The sequence below is a fragment of the Mandrillus leucophaeus genome, unplaced genomic scaffold (assembly GCF_000951045.1).
Source record: "Mandrillus leucophaeus isolate KB7577 unplaced genomic scaffold, Mleu.le_1.0 Scaffold169, whole genome shotgun sequence".
Taxonomy (NCBI): Eukaryota; Metazoa; Chordata; class Mammalia; order Primates; family Cercopithecidae; genus Mandrillus; species Mandrillus leucophaeus.
In genome coordinates this window covers 1,604,945-1,626,544 of record NW_012101687.1, presented here as the reverse complement: position 1 = coordinate 1,626,544, position 21,600 = coordinate 1,604,945, and the positions used below count along the sequence as shown (strand labels likewise).

Below are 21,600 nucleotides of genomic sequence, written 5' to 3'. Positions count from 1 at the left end.
CTAATTTATATTCCTTATTTGGTCTGCTCTGCTCAGCTAATCCTGGTCAATAAGTACAGCAGATTGGATAGAAGACAAAATTGTAAAATAGATGGTGCATTTTGAACCTCAGGCCCTTCGCTCTATATTGTTGCCTGGACCATCTTCTCTGTGGCTGCTTCCCTACAACTCACATTGTATGGCACAGTGGTCTGTGACGTTGCCTCTTTGACTAGGCTGTGGCCATCTTGAGGATACTGGCCTTTGCTTTTTCCATCTTCGAGTTTTATTGTCTGGCTCAGGGTAGGCATTCAATATGTGCTTGAATCAATGAATGCACAAATTACTCAATTAACTGGTACAGGAATATTTTCTCAATTTCACATTATTAAAATTAGCTCTTAGGAAGACATTTGAAATGTTTTTAAATGACAAGGTAATTGACTAGTATCAGTTTTAAAGGTAGCCAGATCGATGCATTTATATTTTAATAATGATGAAATTAAACTAAAATAGTTGAGCTTTTCTAGATTTTCAGGATTCAGCCAGAAGCCTGGGAAGCACCTGGGTTCCTTCTGGAGAAAATGACATTGTCCACCTCCCATAAGGCTGTACCCGTGCATCCTATTTTATGCAGGAAGCATGTCCTTGAAAACTTGGAGTAGAAAGAAAATTTTTATGAATAGAAACTTACTTCTCACATGCCTGGTGTTAGTATTTTAGAGTTGCTTCTTCATGAAAATTGGATAGACCTTTAAGATAGGCACTTAAAAAAACTATGCTTCCAACTCTACATGTAAAGTTCTATAATCAAATGTTTAAATATATAGGATCACTGCATATTTAAAGAAGATGCAAAGAATCTTTCTGTTGGCAAAATTGTTGGGTACATTATATCTCTTTAATATGAATGGTCATCATCTACTATGTCATTTTGTTTACTTTAATTATTAACTTTATTTAAAAAATTTGTAACTAGCCTTCTGCCAACAAGGGTTTAGAGGGATTGTTTATTAAGGTGATGTCTTCAATATCAGTTGAACCTATGTATGTTTCCATGAGATTTCTGGGGATTTCTTTGTTTTGTTTTAAGGAGTGCAGGGGAAATGCACATAGTGATAGAATTTTGTTACAGATGCTTCTGGTAAATGATGTAAAAGGTCCTGTACTTTCATGCACTTGACAAGAATTTTCATTCTTGAATTTCAAATTTTATTTGGTCTTTCATACCAAATGTAGTAGATGAAGCTGACATCATACACACTCAGACTCCTCCTTGTCTTCTACTTTAAAAGACAATAATGACTTATGTATACAGTGTCATGAGACTGCCATGAAAAGGCAGGATTCCAATGATGGTATGCTGGGATGTTAAAGTCACAGGAGCTGGCAAACTTGAAAGCCCTGCCTTGAAGGACATTCTCTAGGCTGCTGAGGAAATAAGTAGCCTGCTGTCTGCAGCCTTCTTCCCCAAAGTACTCTGTTCTCCTCACTAGATCAGATGAGATACTGTTTCTTTACCTAATGTAATTTCATTTTTTCATTGGCTGGTGGGATAATATACTAGCAGCAGCAATTTAAAAACCTTTATGATACACATTCATAGATATTTTCAACATTATAATTAACTGTTATTAGGGAAAGGGTTAAGATGTGCAAATAATTTTTTTTTTAATTTCACTTTGAAAGAGCGAGTTTGTTTTTGCATTTTAATATGCATCTTTGATGTTCTAGAAGTTCATTACCCCTGAAATGTGTAACTTAATTTAGGAGAAATTGGAAAATTGGACAATTTCCCCATCCCTACCAAGAAAATATATTTGCAGATAGGGGAATAACATCACAGGGAATTTTAAAACAGCATTTATCCTAATTAGCCTCTGGAAGGTAAATATTGACTCTACTCATTTTTATTTTTGAAAGGGAGGATATTCTTACAGTTTTCTTACCTTCTGTTCTGACTAAAATCAAAAGATTTGAGTTCTGTCTTGCTGTATATACATTATCTCCACAAGATCTATGAAATTTTAAAATTTTGTAAGTAGAGAATGAAAGATTCATGGCAGTTACCTGGAAATTCTGAGGATCAATCCTGCCTTGCCATACTGTGACATATTCTGCAAGAATGATATGAGTGTTACATAAGCCATCATATTTCGTTTTTGAAAGACAAAGAAGCTAAAGTCAATATTTTTCTAGAACCTGTAGAAAGCTCTCTTCTCCTTTCAGTTGACTTCCTAACCTGAAACATACCATGAACTTTGAGTCTGCCACTGTGCTATATATGTTCATATTATCATCGAAAATTCTGTTCTAATTCCTTACTTTACAACTTTTAATTGTTCCCACTGGAGTTACAAGGAGAGAAACCAGAGAAAGTCACCCGAGAATGGCAGAAAACAAAGGGTGAATATTATTTGTACATAAGACAATTTGTACTATTTATTGTCAGCCTGGAGTGTATACCCCACTAGTGCCCATTTTCATAGCCTCTAATAGGATATCTTGCCCACCTCCCATAAGGCTGTACCCGTGCATCCTATTTTATGCAGGAAGCATGTCCTTGAAAACTTGGAGTAGAAAGAAAATTTTTATGAATAGAAACTTACTTCTCACATGCCTGGTGTTAGTATTTTAGAGTTGCTTCTTCATGAAAATTGGATAGACCTTTAAGATAGGCACTTAAAAAAACTATGCTTCCAACTCTACATGTAAAGTTCTATAATCAAATGTTTAAATATATAGGATCACTGCATATTTAAAGAAGATGCAAAGAATCTTTCTGTTGGCAAAATTGTTGGGTACATTATATCTCTTTAATATGAATGGTCATCATCTACTATGTCATTTTGTTTACTTTAATTATTAACTTTATTTAAAAAATTTGTAACTAGCCTTCTGCCAACAAGGGTTTAGAGGGATTGTTTATTAAGGTGATGTCTTCAATATCAGTTGAACCTATGTATGTTTCCATGAGATTTCTGGGGATTTCTTTGTTTTGTTTTAAGGAGTGCAGGGGAAATGCACATAGTGATAGAATTTTGTTACAGATGCTTCTGGTAAATGATGTAAAAGGTCCTGTACTTTCATGCACTTGACAAGAATTTTCATTCTTGAATTTCAAATTTTATTTGGTCTTTCATACCAAATGTAGTAGATGAAGCTGACATCATACACACTCAGACTCCTCCTTGTCTTCTACTTTAAAAGACAATAATGACTTATGTATACAGTGTCATGAGACTGCCATGAAAAGGCAGGATTCCAATGATGGTATGCTGGGATGTTAAAGTCACAGGAGCTGGCAAACTTGAAAGCCCTGCCTTGAAGGACATTCTCTAGGCTGCTGAGGAAATAAGTAGCCTGCTGTCTGCAGCCTTCTTCCCCAAAGTACTCTGTTCTCCTCACTAGATCAGATGAGATACTGTTTCTTTACCTAATGTAATTTCATTTTTTCATTGGCTGGTGGGATAATATACTAGCAGCAGCAATTTAAAAACCTTTATGATACACATTCATAGATATTTTCAACATTATAATTAACTGTTATTAGGGAAAGGGTTAAGATGTGCAAATAATTTTTTTTTTAATTTCACTTTGAAAGAGCGAGTTTGTTTTTGCATTTTAATATGCATCTTTGATGTTCTAGAAGTTCATTACCCCTGAAATGTGTAACTTAATTTAGGAGAAATTGGAAAATTGGACAATTTCCCCATCCCTACCAAGAAAATATATTTGCAGATAGGGGAATAACATCACAGGGAATTTTAAAACAGCATTTATCCTAATTAGCCTCTGGAAGGTAAATATTGACTCTACTCATTTTTATTTTTGAAAGGGAGGATATTCTTACAGTTTTCTTACCTTCTGTTCTGACTAAAATCAAAAGATTTGAGTTCTGTCTTGCTGTATATACATTATCTCCACAAGATCTATGAAATTTTAAAATTTTGTAAGTAGAGAATGAAAGATTCATGGCAGTTACCTGGAAATTCTGAGGATCAATCCTGCCTTGCCATACTGTGACATATTCTGCAAGAATGATATGAGTGTTACATAAGCCATCATATTTCGTTTTTGAAAGACAAAGAAGCTAAAGTCAATATTTTTCTAGAACCTGTAGAAAGCTCTCTTCTCCTTTCAGTTGACTTCCTAACCTGAAACATACCATGAACTTTGAGTCTGCCACTGTGCTATATATGTTCATATTATCATCGAAAATTCTGTTCTAATTCCTTACTTTACAACTTTTAATTGTTCCCACTGGAGTTACAAGGAGAGAAACCAGAGAAAGTCACCCGAGAATGGCAGAAAACAAAGGGTGAATATTATTTGTACATAAGACAATTTGTACTATTTATTGTCAGCCTGGAGTGTATACCCCACTAGTGCCCATTTTCATAGCCTCTAATAGGATATCTGCCTCAGCATTATCTGCATGCGCATCTTTATGAAATATTCTGTAAATTACAATGGAAGGAGGCCATAGATATCTTTTCTCATAAAAGAAAAAGTGGAAAGAACTTCTGGGGAGGAGTCACTTAAACATACACAGAATGACATTGGCAATTCTACTCTCATTTTAATACGGCAAATGCTTTTCTTTTAACAGAGGAATTCAAGGGCTCCACAGTCGTCGAGTTGATGAAGAAGGAAGGCACTACCCTGGGTCTGACGGTATCGGGAGGAATTGATAAGGATGGCAAGCCAAGAGTATCTAATCTGCGGCAAGGAGGAATTGCTGCTAGGTAACTGCCTCTTGGGGAAATCTACTGAAAGGAACACAGGGTGTAATTAATTCAAAAATTAAAGCTCCATCAAAAGTGGTCACTAATAAATAAATGACAGCTGCCATCTGCCAGGCAGCACAGGCCAGCAGAAGCACAGTGGGGCACGTTTCAGAAGCTGCTCCCCAGGTCTGCCCGCGTGGCTGTTTTAGCCTAGGCTACAGTCACCAGGGAGGTTCTTGTGTCATCTCAGGAGCTGCCAGGCCCTCATAAGATTTTAATTTCAAAATGACCATGTGCAGCTAGTCTGCAAATGTGCCACTGAACAGCAGACAGGCTGCAGTAGGAAGGAGATGCTCCAGTCATCTAAATGTGAAACAGATGACCCATATAATGTGTATGGGGAAAGTGCCAGAGAGGGACATGGCTACCCTTGAAAGAGTGGGAGACCCAACCCTGAGTTTTCAGTGAAAATTTTATTTATCCCACATCCTCTCTCCTTTTCTACCTGTGTGATTTTCAAGAGTTGGTTTCTGAAAGGACAGAAGGCTTAGAGGAGGAGGTCTCACCTGTCTTTCTTTCCATAACTGCAAATTCCACTCATTATTGCCAAAGGCAGAATGTCCTGGATACTGGGTAGGGGTGGACTTCCTTGAGACACATTCTAAATCTGCCTCAGAAAAAGGGGGTGGAAGATCAGGTTTCATTAAAAGTGAAGCCAAGCTGGGCAGTGGCTCATGCCTGTAATCCCAGCACTTTGGGAGGCCAAGGCAGGTGGATCACGTGAGGTCAGGAGTTCGAGACCAGCTTGACCAACATGGCGAAACCCATCTCTAGTAAAAATAAAAATAAAAAATAGCCAGCCATAGTGGCACATGCCTGTAATCTCAGCTACTAGGGAGGCTGAAGAAGAAGAATCACTTGAACCCAGGAGGCGGAGGTTACAGTGAAAGGAGACTGTGCCATTGCACTCCAGCCTGGACAACAGGAGCAAAACTCCGTCTTAAATACATACATACATACATACATACATACATACATACATACATACATACATAAAATAAAAGTGAAGATAAAGTACCTTAAATTCGGGCCACCAATATTCATATCCACATAATTCCAGGTTAAATCTTAGAGTTCTTGCCTCACAAAATGTCATCTGAAGTGGTGATTTCTGTGATTACTTTTAATGATCAACCTGTTTGTACAATTTACAAACTTAATCCAGTGGATTGCTCCATGATCAGAAGGTATTGTTTGTAAGGGAGACTGGCGTGGACACAAGCACCTCAATCTGCTTTCTTTAGGCTTTTAAGAAGCATCCTTCCACACCCAAAACCTCCTTTATTTTATAACAATCATGGCCAGTTCATGATGCTAGGGGTTCATAAGTCTCCAGAGCTTCTTTATATCTCTCCTTTAAGGCAAGTGTGATGGGGGAGAGGGGTAGCATTTTCAGTTGTATTAATGCTGTAATTAAAAGTGTTACTGTGCCAGTTATATTGAGTATTAAAAATCACCAAATAGTCACTATTTAAGGCACTACCATTTTGTAGGAAGTAAATCAAAATAATTAAAGATGAGATCCCTGCCCTAAAGGGGTTCACAATCTATCAGTGGAGATAAGGCATAAAAATCATGAAACATTTGGGAGCAAAAATGGCATTGCATGATAGCAAAAAGCAACAGCACAGAAGTTATTACAGAGCACTAGGCGGTTCAGTTGACATAAGTGTCAGGAAAGTGAGGTAAGGGCCATGCACGGACTGCAGACCGGGGCAGATTAGGAGGCTCTTTGAAGGAGGAATGATTGGAGCTGGATTTATATATAAAATAAATGCGTTAGCTATTTCTATTTTGGGAGAAAATGTTATTGAAGGTCCTTATCAGTGACATGAATTTTAACTCCTATTATTGATCTTGCTACCTTCTCTTGGTTTAGAAACAGAGTTTGACTAAAGTCCAAGAGCAGCCAATATTCTGTTATGGTGGTATAGAGAGACAAGAATATTACTGAAAGCCAATATTTGCATTGTGATTTCTCCTTCACCAATACTCTTATCAATCCTGCTCTAAGCAATAAATAACAAAATAAGCTGACCCTTTCCTTAGTCCTGGACAAACTCCCAGTGAAGTTATTGAAAGCTGTGAAATGTATAAAAGGCAGGCAGCAAAAATGAGCGAGATTGAGAATAAAAAGATGTGTGTTGTATCTAGGATCTGGATCCCATCCCAGAGAACCAACTGGTTTAGGGCAAAGAACTTAAAAAAAAAAAAAAAAAGGCTTCTCTTGATTTTGTTTTATGGTGCTTTTAAAAATAAAAGAGGCGAAAAGGAAAAAATCAGAGATAGTGGCAGACTCAGAGCAGGACTTCCAAGGTATCACAGGCTGCATGAGTAAAAGCGATCCCTGGTTCTCCTCTGACTTCAGCCCACCATCTCCTAGGAGGCAGGGACTTCTGCTGTCAGCCTTCTAGGCTTGCTTCTACACTGCATGCTTACTCATGAAGGGAAAGTGGAAATATAGTCAGACTGGCCTGCGGAGAGGGTGAGTCTGCTGAAACAACATTGTCTATTTTGCAGAAGTGACCAGCTGGATGTGGGTGACTACATCAAAGCAGTGAATGGAATCAACCTGGCCAAATTCCGCCATGATGAGATCATCAGCTTGCTGAAGAATGTGGGAGAAAGAGTGGTTCTTGAAGTAGAGTATGAGCTTCCGCCGGTCTGTAAGTACAGTAGCCCCCCTTATCCACAGGGGATACATTCCAAGACCCCCAGTGGGTGCCTAAAACTTCTCATAATACCAAACCCTATATACATCGGGGTTTTTTTTTTCTATACATACATACTTACGATAAAGTTTAATTGATAAATTAGGCACAGTAAGACATTAACAACAATAACTGGCTGGGAGCAGTGGCTCACGTCTATAATTCCAGCACTTTGGGAGGCCGAGGCAGGAGGATTGCTTGAGTCCGGCAGTTCAAGACCAGCCTGGGCAACATGGCAAAGCCCCACCTCTACAAAAAATAGAAAAATTAGCTGGGCTAATTACTACTACTACTACACACCTGTAGTACCAGTTACTCAAGGCTACTTGAGCATTAGGCGGAGCATCACTTGAGCCCAAGATGTTGAGGCTACAGTGAGACATGATTGCGCCACTGCCATCCAGCCTGGGGGACAGAGCAAGGCCTTGTCTCAAAAAACACACACACACAACATTAATAAAGTGAAACAATTATATCAATATGCCAATCTCACTACTCTTGTGCTTTCAGCCATTATTAAGTAAAATAAGGGTTCCTTGAACACACATACTGCAAAGGCTAAGTGCAGTGGCATATGCCTGTAATCCCAGCACTTTGGAAAGCTGAGGCGGGAGGATCACTTGAAGCCAGGAGTTCAAGACCAGCCTGGGCAACAAAATGAGACCTTGTCTCTACCAAAAAAAAAAGATTAGTCGGGCATGGTGGCATATGCCTGTAGTCCCAGCTACTTGGGAGGCTGAGGCAGAAGGATCCCTTGAGCCCAGAAGGTCGAGACTGCAGTGCGCTATGATTGTGTCATGGTACTCCAGCCTAGGTGACAGAGCAAAACCCTGTCTCGGAAAAAAAAAAAAAAAAAAGTACAACAAGAACACAACAGCCAATCTGATACCAAAGACGGCTGTGGCTGCAAAGTGACTAAGGCAGGTAGTGTAAACAGCGTGAATGTGCCAGACACATCCAGATGGATAGAGCAGACAGTGTGAGATTATCATCACACTACTCCTAACAGCACACAATTTAAAACTTAGGAATGATTTATTTCTGGAATTGTCTACTTAATATTTTCAGACTGCAGTTAATTGGGGGTAACTGAAACCACAGAAAATAAAACTGCAGATAAGGAGGAATTGCTATAATCATAACCCAGAGGAAGAACAGCTGCACCACAGTTTTTCCTAGGCAAAATCAGCTTCTTAATTTTTTCCCTTTGCCATCAATATCTCATTACAGGAATGGCAAAGCCAACTTTCTTAGTATTTAAAAATTATTTGAATTGGAAAACTTACAACCTACCCAGGAAGAATTAACAAAGTCTTCACTAGCAATGAAATTATGAAGGGCCCGTGTTCTGTTTGCCACTTAAGCCATTTTAATTCAACATGTGTGTAAGTTCTGTGCAGTAAGTACCATCCAGGCTTTGTACTTAGTGACTAGGTTTAGGAAAAGTATATTCAGTATGTTTTATATTGGTTCTTTATGGATACATTCATTTCTTTTTTAATTTTTAATTTTTGTGGGTACACAGTAGGTGTATATATATATGATATATCCATTTCTGAAGCATGAAAATAGCTTCAGAACACATATTGTCAAGTAGTAATAATAGTAATTATAACAGCAATAGCCAAAAGATTTTGATTGTACCAAATGTCTGGCATTATAAAGAACTTGACTTACATTGAATTATTTAATGCTTTCCACAAGGAGTATCCGCATAGCAGAGATGAACTTTACTATCAAATAGACAAGTTCAAATCCCAGCTCCACATTTTACTAGCTACATGCCTTTGAGAAAGTTACTTATGCTTTCTATGTCTTAGTTTCCATATCTGTAAAATGGGAATATTATTAGTTCCTACTCATAGATTTGTTATGAGGATTAACTGAGTTAGTGTTTGGAAAACATTTAGAATAGTGCCTGGCACTCTCAAAGTTTTCAATAAAAAGGCAATCAACACTACAAGATAGGCATTTTTTCTCATTTTACAAAGCCTGGATTCAATATCTGAATCCGGGCTGCCTGACTCCAAAGTCCATATGCATATTAATTGTGAGGTATACTGATGTATGATTGCTGCCCTGCGTTTATGCTGTTCTAGCACCACCTCTCCTATTATTAGCTATGAACATGGATGCTACCCTGAGATAGCTTTTTGCTCTTCCATACTAATGAGAACTCAGGTTGATTATGAAGAGTTGGTAGAATTCATTTGTTCAGCAATGACTTATTGAGCATTTACTATGTTCCAGCCACCACTACGTACTAGGAGCCTGGGGGACATGAGTAGTGTTTATATTATAGCAAAAGACAGGTAAAAAAATAAAACCATAATAAATAAATAAATTATATAGTATGAATACTATGAATCCTATGGGAAAAAGCAGTGCAAGGAGCGGGATTGGGAGTGCTGGGATCAGGGTGGGAATGCAGTTGCAAATAGGGTGGTTAGGACAGCATTATTGAGAATGTGAGATTAGTCAATGACTTGTGAAGGAGGTGAGGGAGTTAGTTGTACGGATTTCTGGGGGAAGAGAGTTCCAGGAAGAATGAACAGTCATTGCTAAGACCAAAAGGTGGGAATATACTTAGGGTTGTTATAGAAACATTAAGGAGGACAGTGTGGCTATAGCAGAATGAGCAGTAAGAGAATTAGGAAGTGGGGTCAGAAATGTAAGGGGCTGGGACATCCTTGTAGGTCATTGGGAGGATGTTAAGTTTTTCTCTGAATGATACAGGAAGTCACTGTATGGTTTGGGGCAGAGGAGTGACATGATGTGATTTATGTTTTCAGAGGCTCTCTGGATACTGTGTTGACAATAGACTATAAGAGACCAGGGTAGAAGCTGGGAGATGAGCTAGAGGGTAGTTACAGTGATCCACGTAAGAGGTGGCGATGGAGACAGTGAAAAGCAGTCAGATTCCAGATCTATTTTGGAGGGAGAGCCTACAGGATTGCCTAATGGATTTGATGTGAGTTGTGCAGAAAAAGAGAAGTCAAAGTTAACCCCAAGGTTTTGAGCATGAGCAGCTGGAAGGACGGAGTATCCATTAACAGGAGTGGATAAGAATGTGGGTAGAGCTGATTTGTGAGGGAAGGATCAGCAGTTCATTGCTTGAAATACTACATTCGAGGTGCCTATTTGACATGCAAGAGGAAATGTCGAGACCCGAAGATATGATTTGGAGTTTGAGAGAAAGATCTGGAATGTAAATATACATTTGAGAGTAATGAGAATATAGACGGTGTTCGAAGCTTGGGGACCAGATTAGAGGACTCAGGAAGCATGTGCATAATCAGTCACAAGTTCGTATTCTTCACATAAAATCTAACACCAAAGATTTAGTAGTCATTTTGCAACAAAATCAATTTAAGACTATGTTCACAAACCTTGCTACAACATTTTTTCATTTCCAGCAAGGCTAGGCAATAAAATAGAGTGTAAAGGCTTGGACTGTGTCAGTAGTTAAATGGCAGCTTTGCTCATTTCTGTCTTTGTGACCTTGGGCATGTTATTTAAATTCTCTCAGCGTTCAGTTTCTAATCTATAAAATAGCTATAGTAGTTGTAGGATTTTTGTAATGATTCAATGTTATAATCACATAATCATTGTTGAGACCATTTCAAACACTTTGTAAGTAACTAATAATATTAGCCATTATTACCATTATTATACTGAAATGGTATATAATTATACCATTATTATACTGTGTTTTTTTGAACTTTACATGAGTCAGTTTGCTTTGAAATCTCTCTCTCAAACCGTTGCCAAAGACATAAGAGAAACCAGATGTCTAGCTCTAATGCTCTTTGATTATACATTTATATTCCTCTGGGCCTATCAATAAAAGGCAACCCCTTCCTAAAACAAACTCTAAGTGTAGTTTTTAGGCAAAGGCCAATAGAAGATTTGTCCAGTGTTATGAATGATTCAGAACTAGGGGTTTCTAGGAAGACTTGAAGAAGGTCGTGCCAGCCAGGTGGAGAGAGGAATATTTCAAACAAAGGGTGCAGCAAGAAGGGAAGATGACAGCCCAGTGCACAGGTTAAACTACAGATAGGGAAAGACAGACAGGGGGCTGGATGTGGTCGCTGACACCTGTAATCCTAGCATTTTGGGAGGCCAAGGCGGGTGGATCACTTGAGGTCAGGAGTTCGAGACCAGCTTGGCCAACATGGAGAAACCCCATCTCTACTAAAAATACAAAAATTAGCCAGGCATGGTGGTGGATGCCTGTAATCCCAGCTATTTGAGAGGCTGAGGTAGGAGAATTGCTTGAATCTGGGAGGTGGAGGTTGCGGTGAGCCAAGATTGTGCCACTGTACTCTAGCCTGGGCAACAGAGCAAGACTCCATCTCAAAAAAAAAAAAAAAGAAGAAGAAGGAAAGAAAGAAAGAGAGGGCTTGGAGATAGATGAGGCCAATGAGGCACACAAGGACCAAACGAGGGCCTTATAAGCCATATTGATGGAGTTTGGCATCCAGTGGGCCATGAGGAGCTCTTAAAGGGGAATGGCATCATAAGATCTGAGTGTTTAGATTTATCATTGTAGGAGGTCAAATAGAGAAAAGACCAGAGGCTACAAGCCCAAAGGCTGTTACAATTTTCCAAAAGAGAAGTGAGATCCTAAATAAACATAGCATTAGTAGAGTTAGAGGAGAAGATGGATATCAGAAATGTTTAGGAGTTAAAACCTATCGTGACTTGGTGATTACGCAGTACCATCTTTTTCTCTCTGACACAATAGAGTGATGGAAAAGGGGGGAAATATGTTTAAACACAAAAGTGTGCATTGTTTTGATGGAAATCAAAAGGGGTCTACTCTCCCAGAATAATCTGTCTCTTTCTATTATGTTTGAAGAAAGTAATAAGATACTTGAGTTCAGAGTGGTTGAAGGGATTAATTAGTTCCCCTTTCACTTAGCTGAGACTGCTAGAGCAGAAACAGGCCATCCACAGCTGAAAGTCCGTAAGGAGAACTGACTGCTAAAAGACAAGCCACCCAAGGCCAAGACTGGTAGCTCTGTCAGGATCACAGCAGTTTGAGGCTCAGCCAATCACAGCGTTCAGAAAGAACCAGGAGAGACAGAGAGAGAGAGAGAGAGAGAGTGTGTGTGAGAGAGAGAAAGAGAGTGAGTGTGTGTGTGTGTGTGTGTGTGTGTGTGTGTAATGTGATAGAGGAAAACTGGTTTGACCTTGGCCCTTTCTGAGATTCAGTTTCTTTATGAAAATAAAATGATTGGTCTACATAAGCTCTAAAGCTCTTTCTGACTTTAAAATTATGTGATCCTTCGAGACTGTAGAGAGACTATTACCAACCTGTATCTTAGATATATATGTATTAAAAGTTGGTCTAGGCTGGGTGTGGTGGCTTACACCTGTAATCCTACCTAGCACTTTGGGAGGCGGATGCAGGAGGATCCCTTGAGCCCGGGAGTTCAAGACCACCCTGGGCAACACAGAAAGACCCTGTCTCAATTAAAAATAAATAAATAATAAAAATAAAAAGTTGGTCTAGAGCGGTGCCTTCAAATTTTTTGGTCACTTAACTCTTAAAGAATTTTGAAATGTTACATAATTCTCATCCATTTTTAGTTAACATCTAAAATTATCATAAGCATAAATAGTTAGAAAGGATGCAATTCCTAGCATATTATTTGTTTTATATGTCTTTAAATTCTGTTTTCATGTAAACCTTGGAGCTACAGATTTACCTCATGGGCATTTAATGGAAAACAGTCTGCCTTATAATCTGATTGGCAAAGGCAGTCTTCACTGTTAATCCATTAGCTAACTCAGATGAGCTTCCTATCATAAGGAGTCATTTTAAACTCAAATAAATGTGTAAAAGCATGCCCCTGTGACAGTCCTCTGACTTCTCAGTTCTGAAATAGACAGGTGGTGGTGGTGGTGGTGGTGGTGGTGGTGAGGAGGAGGAGAGAAGGAGAAAGATAATCTCAGGTCTTCTCCATGTAATTTACTCTGGGATTCAGTCTGAGGGAACAGCAACTACCTGGAGGAAGCTCTTCCTGGGGCAATGGCAGAGGGAAAACAGGGCAAGCGCAGCCATGTAAGTGCAATTTCAGTCTCTGCTTGTGTCTCTTAACAGCCTAGTGGCAAAAGTAAGTCACATGGGCAAGTGCAGCATAATGAGGTAGGAACGTTCACAACTCCTATTCTCCTATTGAGACAGGGAATAGGGAGGCAGGGAAGGAGTTTGTAATTTCAAAAACCTCATCTACCATAGGAAAATAACTGTATAGAAGTAGATGCATATCCACATATAGAAAGAAGGGACAACAGCACAACTGACAGGCCGAGGTGAATGTTTACATTGTGAACTTGGTTTCTACCTACCTTTTGATCCACTGGGTAAGCCCCTTAATTGGAACTTTGTGTACACATACATATGTATGAGTCATTAGTAAAATTTACATGGCAATGCAGGATGTCTGGTACTGCACATGAAAACCCAATCACGAAGAGCCAGCCATGCAAATAAAAACGATAAAGACCAAATCTATTTCATTAATTGTATTAAAATGCAGTCAACATTCAAATGTATCTTTGTAAATGACGGAGAACAATAGTGTAGATAATCTAAAGCTGTAGAAAATACAGAGCCTTTATACTGACTTTAAATTTGATTGTAAGATGTTGTAGTCAGCAAGATTTAGCTAAAGCAAAATCAAAATTGCAGTACTTTGCATTCCCATAACAGATATGCCTCCAACAAGGACAGGTGGCCCAGAATTAGAATTCAGTTGTATATCATTGAAAGCTGATTTACTGAGTAAATGAAATAATATGTGTAAACCATTTTTGCAGAGTTCTGAGCACACAGTAAATTCTTATTAATTATTTCCTTCCATATCCTTTCCTTTCCTCACTTACCTAGAGAACAAAAAAAAATTATGTTCTTAACCAATTTCTTCAAGTGGCTTGTTGAGCCGTGGAAATAAGAAAACATTTGGAATGAACTCAATTTTTTTTGTTTAATTAAAACTGTACCTTAACACTTTCATCTGTTTGTGAGTACTGTTCCTAGTTGATTAGTCTAAGCTGAAATTCCCCTGATAGCAAGAATATGACATTTAATTAAATCAGCAGTATACCAAAACATTTTTCAACTGTAGGTTTATGTTGTTTTTCATCCGATCCAAATTTTTATAGTACTTTATGTCCCAGCCAGATAGTGGACAGTTTTATGAATTTAAATGTGTACTTTTCTTAATCATGTTTGTTCCCTTGAGGGTTCAGAATTTCTGATGACTAAAAATAATTGTAATTAAAGCCTAAAACTACTTGCTATTTCTGTAGGAAAAGTTGTTTTAAACAATGCCTTTGGATTCTGCCTGTGTGTGTGTATATGTGTGTGTGTGTGCGTGTATATATATATACATATTTTTTTTTTTTTTTGAGACAGTCTCACTCTGTCACCCAGGCTGGAGTGCAGTGGCGTGATCTCGGCTCACCGTGGTCTCCGCCCCTGCAGGTTCAAGTGATTCTCCTGCCTTGGCCTCCAAAGTAGCTGGGATTACAGGTGTCTGCCACCACGCCCGGCTGATTTTCGTATTTTTAGTAGAGACGCGGTTTCACCCTCTTAGCCAGGCTGGCCTTGAATTCCTGACCTTGTGACCTACCCGCCTTGGCCTCCCAAAGTGCTGTGATTACAGGCGTGAGCCACTGTGCCTGGCCTGCCTGTATATTTCTTGCTGATAGTTTTATCTAATAAACCCTTCAGGATCTAGTAGGAATGTAAAAACAATGTGTTACTTGATAATGAACATGGCGTTAACTAGGTACAAACTGAAAATAAAGATCTAAAATTCTCCTACACATTACAAGTCTATGAATAAAAACATCCCTCTGTGCATAATGATAAAATACCAATTTGTAGAAGTTTTATGGGTTTTTTTAATGCAGAAATAATGTCTAGTACAATCAGCATGACTCAACAGGTTCTCGAAAGCAATCTTACAGAATATTTTAGTAACTATACCTTCATATACCTTATACCGTCATACCTGTATGTAATGTGACTAGAGATTGCAGCTTGACAATACAATTCCATTTTGTTAAATGAAAGCGATAATCACGCAAACACAACATAAGCATAATGTATCAAGTAAAATTAAGTCAATCTGTAGTTTCTTAGATAGTAGTAGTATTCTGAATGTATTTAGAATTTCTTTTGCCTTCTAAGTTTCATCTGGGTTGCTGTGTCTTAGTTTAATAGCTATTTATGTGTCAGAACATCTATTAGCATCAGCCTAATTATTGATAGCAATCTGAGAATGGTAATTTTTCTTCCTGTGCCAGTTGCAAAATTAAAATAAATACAGAAGTTATTTTACAAGTGTTACAAAATATTGTTTTTGCATTTTACAAAAGGAAAACAATTCTACTTATATAAATACTGTCTCTCTTGTTAGGTAGAGTTTAAACAATGTAAATATCACCCTGTTATCTAGAAACTAACTATATAGAAAGAAATGAACTAGCTATGATTTTGGTTACATTTGTATCTATATGAGTCACTTATACAAAAGACTGTTTTATGATATTTTTACGTCATTACAGTTTTTTAAACATTTTCTTTGAAAAGGGACTGTTGCTTATTACTCAAAACTTATTTGCAACAAGGATCTGTAATATTTTATGCCACATTGAATGATTTAGAAATGTTACGATGACTTACAAGTTATATTCCCTTCTCTTTTTCCTTTATTCAGCTGTGCAAGGATCAAGTGTTATTTTCCGAACCGTGGAGGTCACATTACATAAAGAAGGCAATACCTTTGGTTTTGTAATACGAGGTAGGTGTTGGTTAGAAAAATCTACTTAAAAAATTATTTCCATAGGTTTTCAGGGAACAGGTGGTATTTGGGTATTTGGTTACATGCATAAGTTCTTTAGTGGTGATTTGTGAGATTTTGGTGCGCCCACCACCCGAGCAGCATACACTGAACCCAATTTGTAGCCTTTTATTCCTCACCTCCTTCCCACTTTTCCCCAAGTCCTAAAAGTCCCTTGTATCATTCTTATGCCTTTGCATCCTCATAGCTTAACTCCTACTTATGAATGAGAACATACGATTTTGATTTTCCATTCCTGAGTTACTTCACTTGAAATAATGGTCTCCAATTCCATCCAGGTTGCTGCAAATTCCATTAATTCATTCCTTTTTATGGCTGAATAGTATTCTATTGTATATGTATACCACAGTTTCTTTACCCACTAGTTGATTGATGGGTATTTGGGCTGGTTCCATATTTTTGCAATTGCAAATCATGCTGCTATAAATATGCATGTGCAAGTATCTCTTTTATGTAATGACTTCTTTTCCTCTGGGTAGATATCCAGTCGTAGAATTGCTGGATCAAATGATAGTTCTACTTTTTGTTCTTTAAGGATCCCCACACTGTTTTCCATAGTGGTCATACTAGTTTGCATTCCCTCCAGCAGTATAGAAGTGTTCCCTTTTCACTGCATCCACGTCAACATCTGTTTTTTTATGTGTGTGTGTGTTGTTTTTTTGTTTTTTGTTTTTTGTTTTTTTTTTTTTTTTGTATTATGGCCACTCTTGTGGGAATAAGGTGGTACCACATTGTGGTTTTGATTTGCATTTCCCTGGTCATTAGTGATGCTGAGCATTTTTTTCATATGTTTGTTGGCCATTTGTATATTTTCTTTTGAGAATTGTCTATTCATGTCCTTAGCCCACTTTTTGATGGAATTGTTTGGTTTTTTTCTTGCTAATTTCTTTGAGTTCCCTGTAGATTCTGGATATTAGTCCTTTGTTGGATGTGTAAGTTGTAAAGATTTTCTCTCACTCTGTGGGTTAGAAAGATCTTCTCTTCTTTAAATAAACACAACAATGAATGGCCATAAAAGTGGAAACCAAATGTAGCTCTATTTTTGGTTCATTAATACAGAGCAAGAAGCCACTGTTTATAAACCTTGTCAATTCAGTCATCCTATACTTTTCAACATATCTTTTGTCTTTCCTTTTATATTTTTCTATATCACTGAATCAAAAATGTTGATTAGTATGCCTTGATTTGATTTAATACACCAGAATTAAGGGACTTTATTTAAATAAATTTCTCCAGAAACACATTTGGTTATTGTAGCTTTCTAAAAATGGATCAAAGATTCTAATCTCTTGGGTATCTATGTGCTTCAGCTCAAGTCATCATATTATAATATGGCATTGATTATAACAATTTCAGGTGACTCCAACTTGTCATTAAACTGCTAATTCTAAAGTATAATTCTGTCTTGCATTATGTTTTCTTATTAGTAATTTTATTCCGTAAAGACTATGCCTACATTAACAACTCTCGATCTGTAGTATGACAATGAGGTTCAATAGGGAGCTATATAAACATCAGGGAATTTTTTTTCTTTCCAACTTTTATCTTGGGTTCAAGGGGTACATGTGCGGGTTTGTTACATGGGGGAATTGCATGTCGTGGGGGCTTAGGGTACAGATAATTTTGTCATCCAAGTAATCATCATCATACTCAATCAGTAGTTTTTCAATCCTCATCCTCCTCCCACCTGCCACCCTCAAATAGGCCCCAGTGTCTGTTGTTCCCTCCTTTGTGTCCATGTGTACTCAATGCTTAGCACCCACTTATAAGCAAGAACATGCAGTATTTGGTTTTCCACTATCAGGAATATTTTAACAGTTCACATTTCTTGATTGTTTTTGTCTTCACCTATAACATTTTGTACTTCAACAGAGCAAAAATTCTATCAAAATTGTTAAAACATTAATTAAAATTAAACATCTTAATAAATATGCATGAAAGAATAAAAGAGATGTGGATACTTGTACAGATTTGTCTTAAGTGATTGAGTTTTAAATAGTAGCTTTCATTTTATCCCAGTCACTTAGCAAATCAATCAGTCAAATGTTTATTAAGCACATGTCAACATGTCAGCATGGAGGGAAGTACTATAGAGTCATAAGACAAGACCCCAATCTATAGGGAATTACAGTCCAGTGAATTTAAGACATAAGTTGATAGAGTGCTCAAGTGAGTAGTAGAGAGAATGAGGAACTAGGAACTCATTGAGAGGTTTAGACTTGTAGTTATTACATTTTTCTGACCAAGGCCTATTTTTAGGTGGAGGAACAGAGCCCAAGATCATTTACCCTAACCATTCCTAAATTTCTGTTTAAGATAACCAGATGAATATAGTGAAAAGTCACTGTACAAGTAATTTTTGGCTAAAGGGTGATATATACAAATCTGTTTTGCAATACAGATATGAATGAGAAGGTTCCTCAATCACATGCATACAAGCCTAATTATTGAAACACTATGCCAAAAAATACTGCTGTTGCAGATATTCATTGATAGTGACTGTATGGATAGTCAATAATGAATCAAATTACTAATAAAAGAGCTAAACCAAGAGTAATGTATTATTAAGAAATAAACAGAATAGAAGCAATTGAAATGTGCAACCACCTCAAGACAACTGATGATGTGATGTTAGTAAAACACCCTTCCCACAGTTTGCAGGAATTTCAATTATCTGTGTGTATGCCCAGTAGTTTTATAATATGAGCTTAGAGCACTGCCTGGTATGTGGAGGCACTTAATAAGTGAATGATTGAATGTTGCCTAGATTTGTGTGGACATCAGACTTCGTAGTATTATACTGATTTTTAAAAACTTAGTTACAATAAGCCAGTATTGGTTTATGAGTACCACATTTTGATAGGCCTTAATAACTCCCTTAATATGTTGGTTGAACATAAACGTTTTTGGAGTTTTGCATAATTTCTCAATGAGAATCAAATAAAGAATTTCAATTTTTAGATTAGTTTGAGGTCCATCTGGAGGATTTTCCCTGTTCAAAAGGTGGTCACTACCCATCACTTAAGAATCACTGGTTAATCAGAATGAGTAAGTGCTATGAGTAAATATTAGTATGGCAGATAAGATGTTTTGGCATAGATGGGAGTTGAGCTAAACTTAGATCAGTAGAAAATACCAGGACAGCCAGGAAAGAGAAGTTACTGCAGGTAGAGCATATCTATTTAGTATGGGTGAAGTTCTTCTTAACCTATTAGAATGGAACTTGCAACGTTAAGGTTTTAGCTGATGAACGGAATTATATTTCTAATGCTCTAAGTCACAAGTTCTAAAACCTTTATCCCCTAAACAATAGAACCTTGCATCCATAGAGTAAAAATGATGTTCTGGCCTAAACTTTGGAGTGTTAAATTTCAGTTAATGCAAGCAAGCCAGAGGAGATGAGTTGGGCTGATAGGAAGGGCACTCTGCCATGAAGTTGCTTTACACTTTAGACAAGGAAACCTTCTCTAGTCATTGTCAAATGTAAAATTGTAGGTGGGCCTAGTCATTTAACATACGCTGCTTGATATTCAGATTTGGTCTGCACTGTGTCTCTGGCATTGATATTTTCAAAAAGCATCCCAGTTGATGCTAATGTACACCAGGATTGAGAATATCACTGGTCTCTGAGTGGTTCCTGTTTTGCCTTGCTGCTGCAAACTTCTAGAACCTAAGTGAGTCACACAGGAAACTTCGTTCATTACAAATCACAGTAAAATGCCACATATCAAGAAATATACAACTATCTCACACTTTAACAGGCATTCAATGTTACATTTTGAAATTTGTAAATACAAGCCAAAATTATGGAATGATTGCTTGCTATCTTTGGCCCTCATCCTTTTCTCAATCGATTTTCCTTTAGGGAAAAGCAAACCTATTCTTTATGATCACCTTGCAAAAGAGAAATTATGTAACAGTATTTACATAAATATGGGTAAGCATTTGTAGTAACATTTAAAATTTTCATTTTAAAATTTTTTTCTGAGAAAGTGGTGAATTTCTTATTTCAAAGAGGAATTTCTAAAGAAGCTAAACACAATGAAAGAATAAAATACTGATAAAATGCTGAACGAGAGCTTTTACCAATCAATCACACTAAACAAATTACTTGTCATAGAAGTGAGCACAAAAGAAGCATTTGCCTTCCTAAGGAACTGCAAATGCCTTTTAATTTTTCTCTTAGGCTATTTTCTGTAAGGCGACCTTTTGGCCTATTCCAGGTTTGGGAAATGTCCATCTGTTCTAGCACGCAAACATTAAGGGAGAAAGAGTTGACAATAGCTTCATATTTATCAGATATTGGCAAACTAGAAAACTCGCAGATGGACAGACAGGATGGTGATATGCAAAGAAACCAGGTCACATAAAGAATAGATAAGGAAACTGGCATTGTTCAACATTAAGAAGGTGGGATTTAGCTGGCATATAATCTCTGTTTTCAACTTTCAGAAAACATTTTTGTAGAAGAGAGCATACATTTTTATTTTACTGCTCAGGATCATAGAACAAAGACCAGTGAATGAAAGTTGAAGGAGGAGAGATGTCAGTTAAATATTAGGAAGAACTTTGTAACACTCCTTGGTGTCCAAATGTGGAGTGAGCAGCCTCACATCTAGTAAGTAGGCCAGCACCCGTGCATTTCATGCAGATGCTGGGGGAGCACAGATTAAGGAAATTGTACAAAAGGATTATGGATTAAAAAGAGAATTTACAATAAATTACCTTCCATCTTGAAACATCTATGTTTCCATGAATTCTTGTGGAAAATTTTTTCTAACAGAAAATTAAAATTCCCATTCAAGGATTGCAGCTGGTTTGACACAGTCTGAAAAATTTGCCCCAAATTTTTGAACACCTCACTTTTAATGAAAGTCACTTGGTCACTTGAATTTTTTTTTTTTTTTTTTTTGCTTTCTTTTTTAATACTAGGATTTTTATTTTACTTTGATTTTTGTTTCCTTTATGTTAGGTTGTAGACCTACGGACCAATATTTTAGATCAGTTTGATTGGCACAGATATACACATCTGTACTGTATAACTGACAGCTGTTCAAATCGGGCCAGTACTTGATATAATCAGTTGATCCTCTTGCCATACCAGTTGTTAAATACTTTATATATTACCCGGTTACAGCCATGTATTTATTGAAAGATGATGAAATGGTGACTTCAAAAATACATTCTTTATAAAATGAGCAAGACCTTTAAGCCTTTTGTATGCCTCAAGGATAATTTTAC

At 37.4% G+C, this 21,600-nt stretch overlaps 1 protein-coding gene across 3 annotated transcripts in view; it reads left to right on the top strand.

Moving 5' to 3' along the window:
- Positions 1–21,600, top strand: part of GRIP1 (glutamate receptor interacting protein 1) — a 328,912-nt gene that overhangs the window by 135,098 nt on the left and 172,214 nt on the right. For all 3 annotated transcript variants that reach the window (XM_011976577.1, XM_011976576.1, XM_011976575.1), the window contains exons 3-5: positions 4,592–4,727; positions 7,290–7,435; positions 16,216–16,299. In XM_011976577.1, coding sequence (XP_011831967.1) covers positions 4,592–4,727; positions 7,290–7,435; positions 16,216–16,299 — 366 coding nt within the window. The remainder of the gene's footprint in view (positions 1–4,591; positions 4,728–7,289; positions 7,436–16,215; positions 16,300–21,600) is intronic.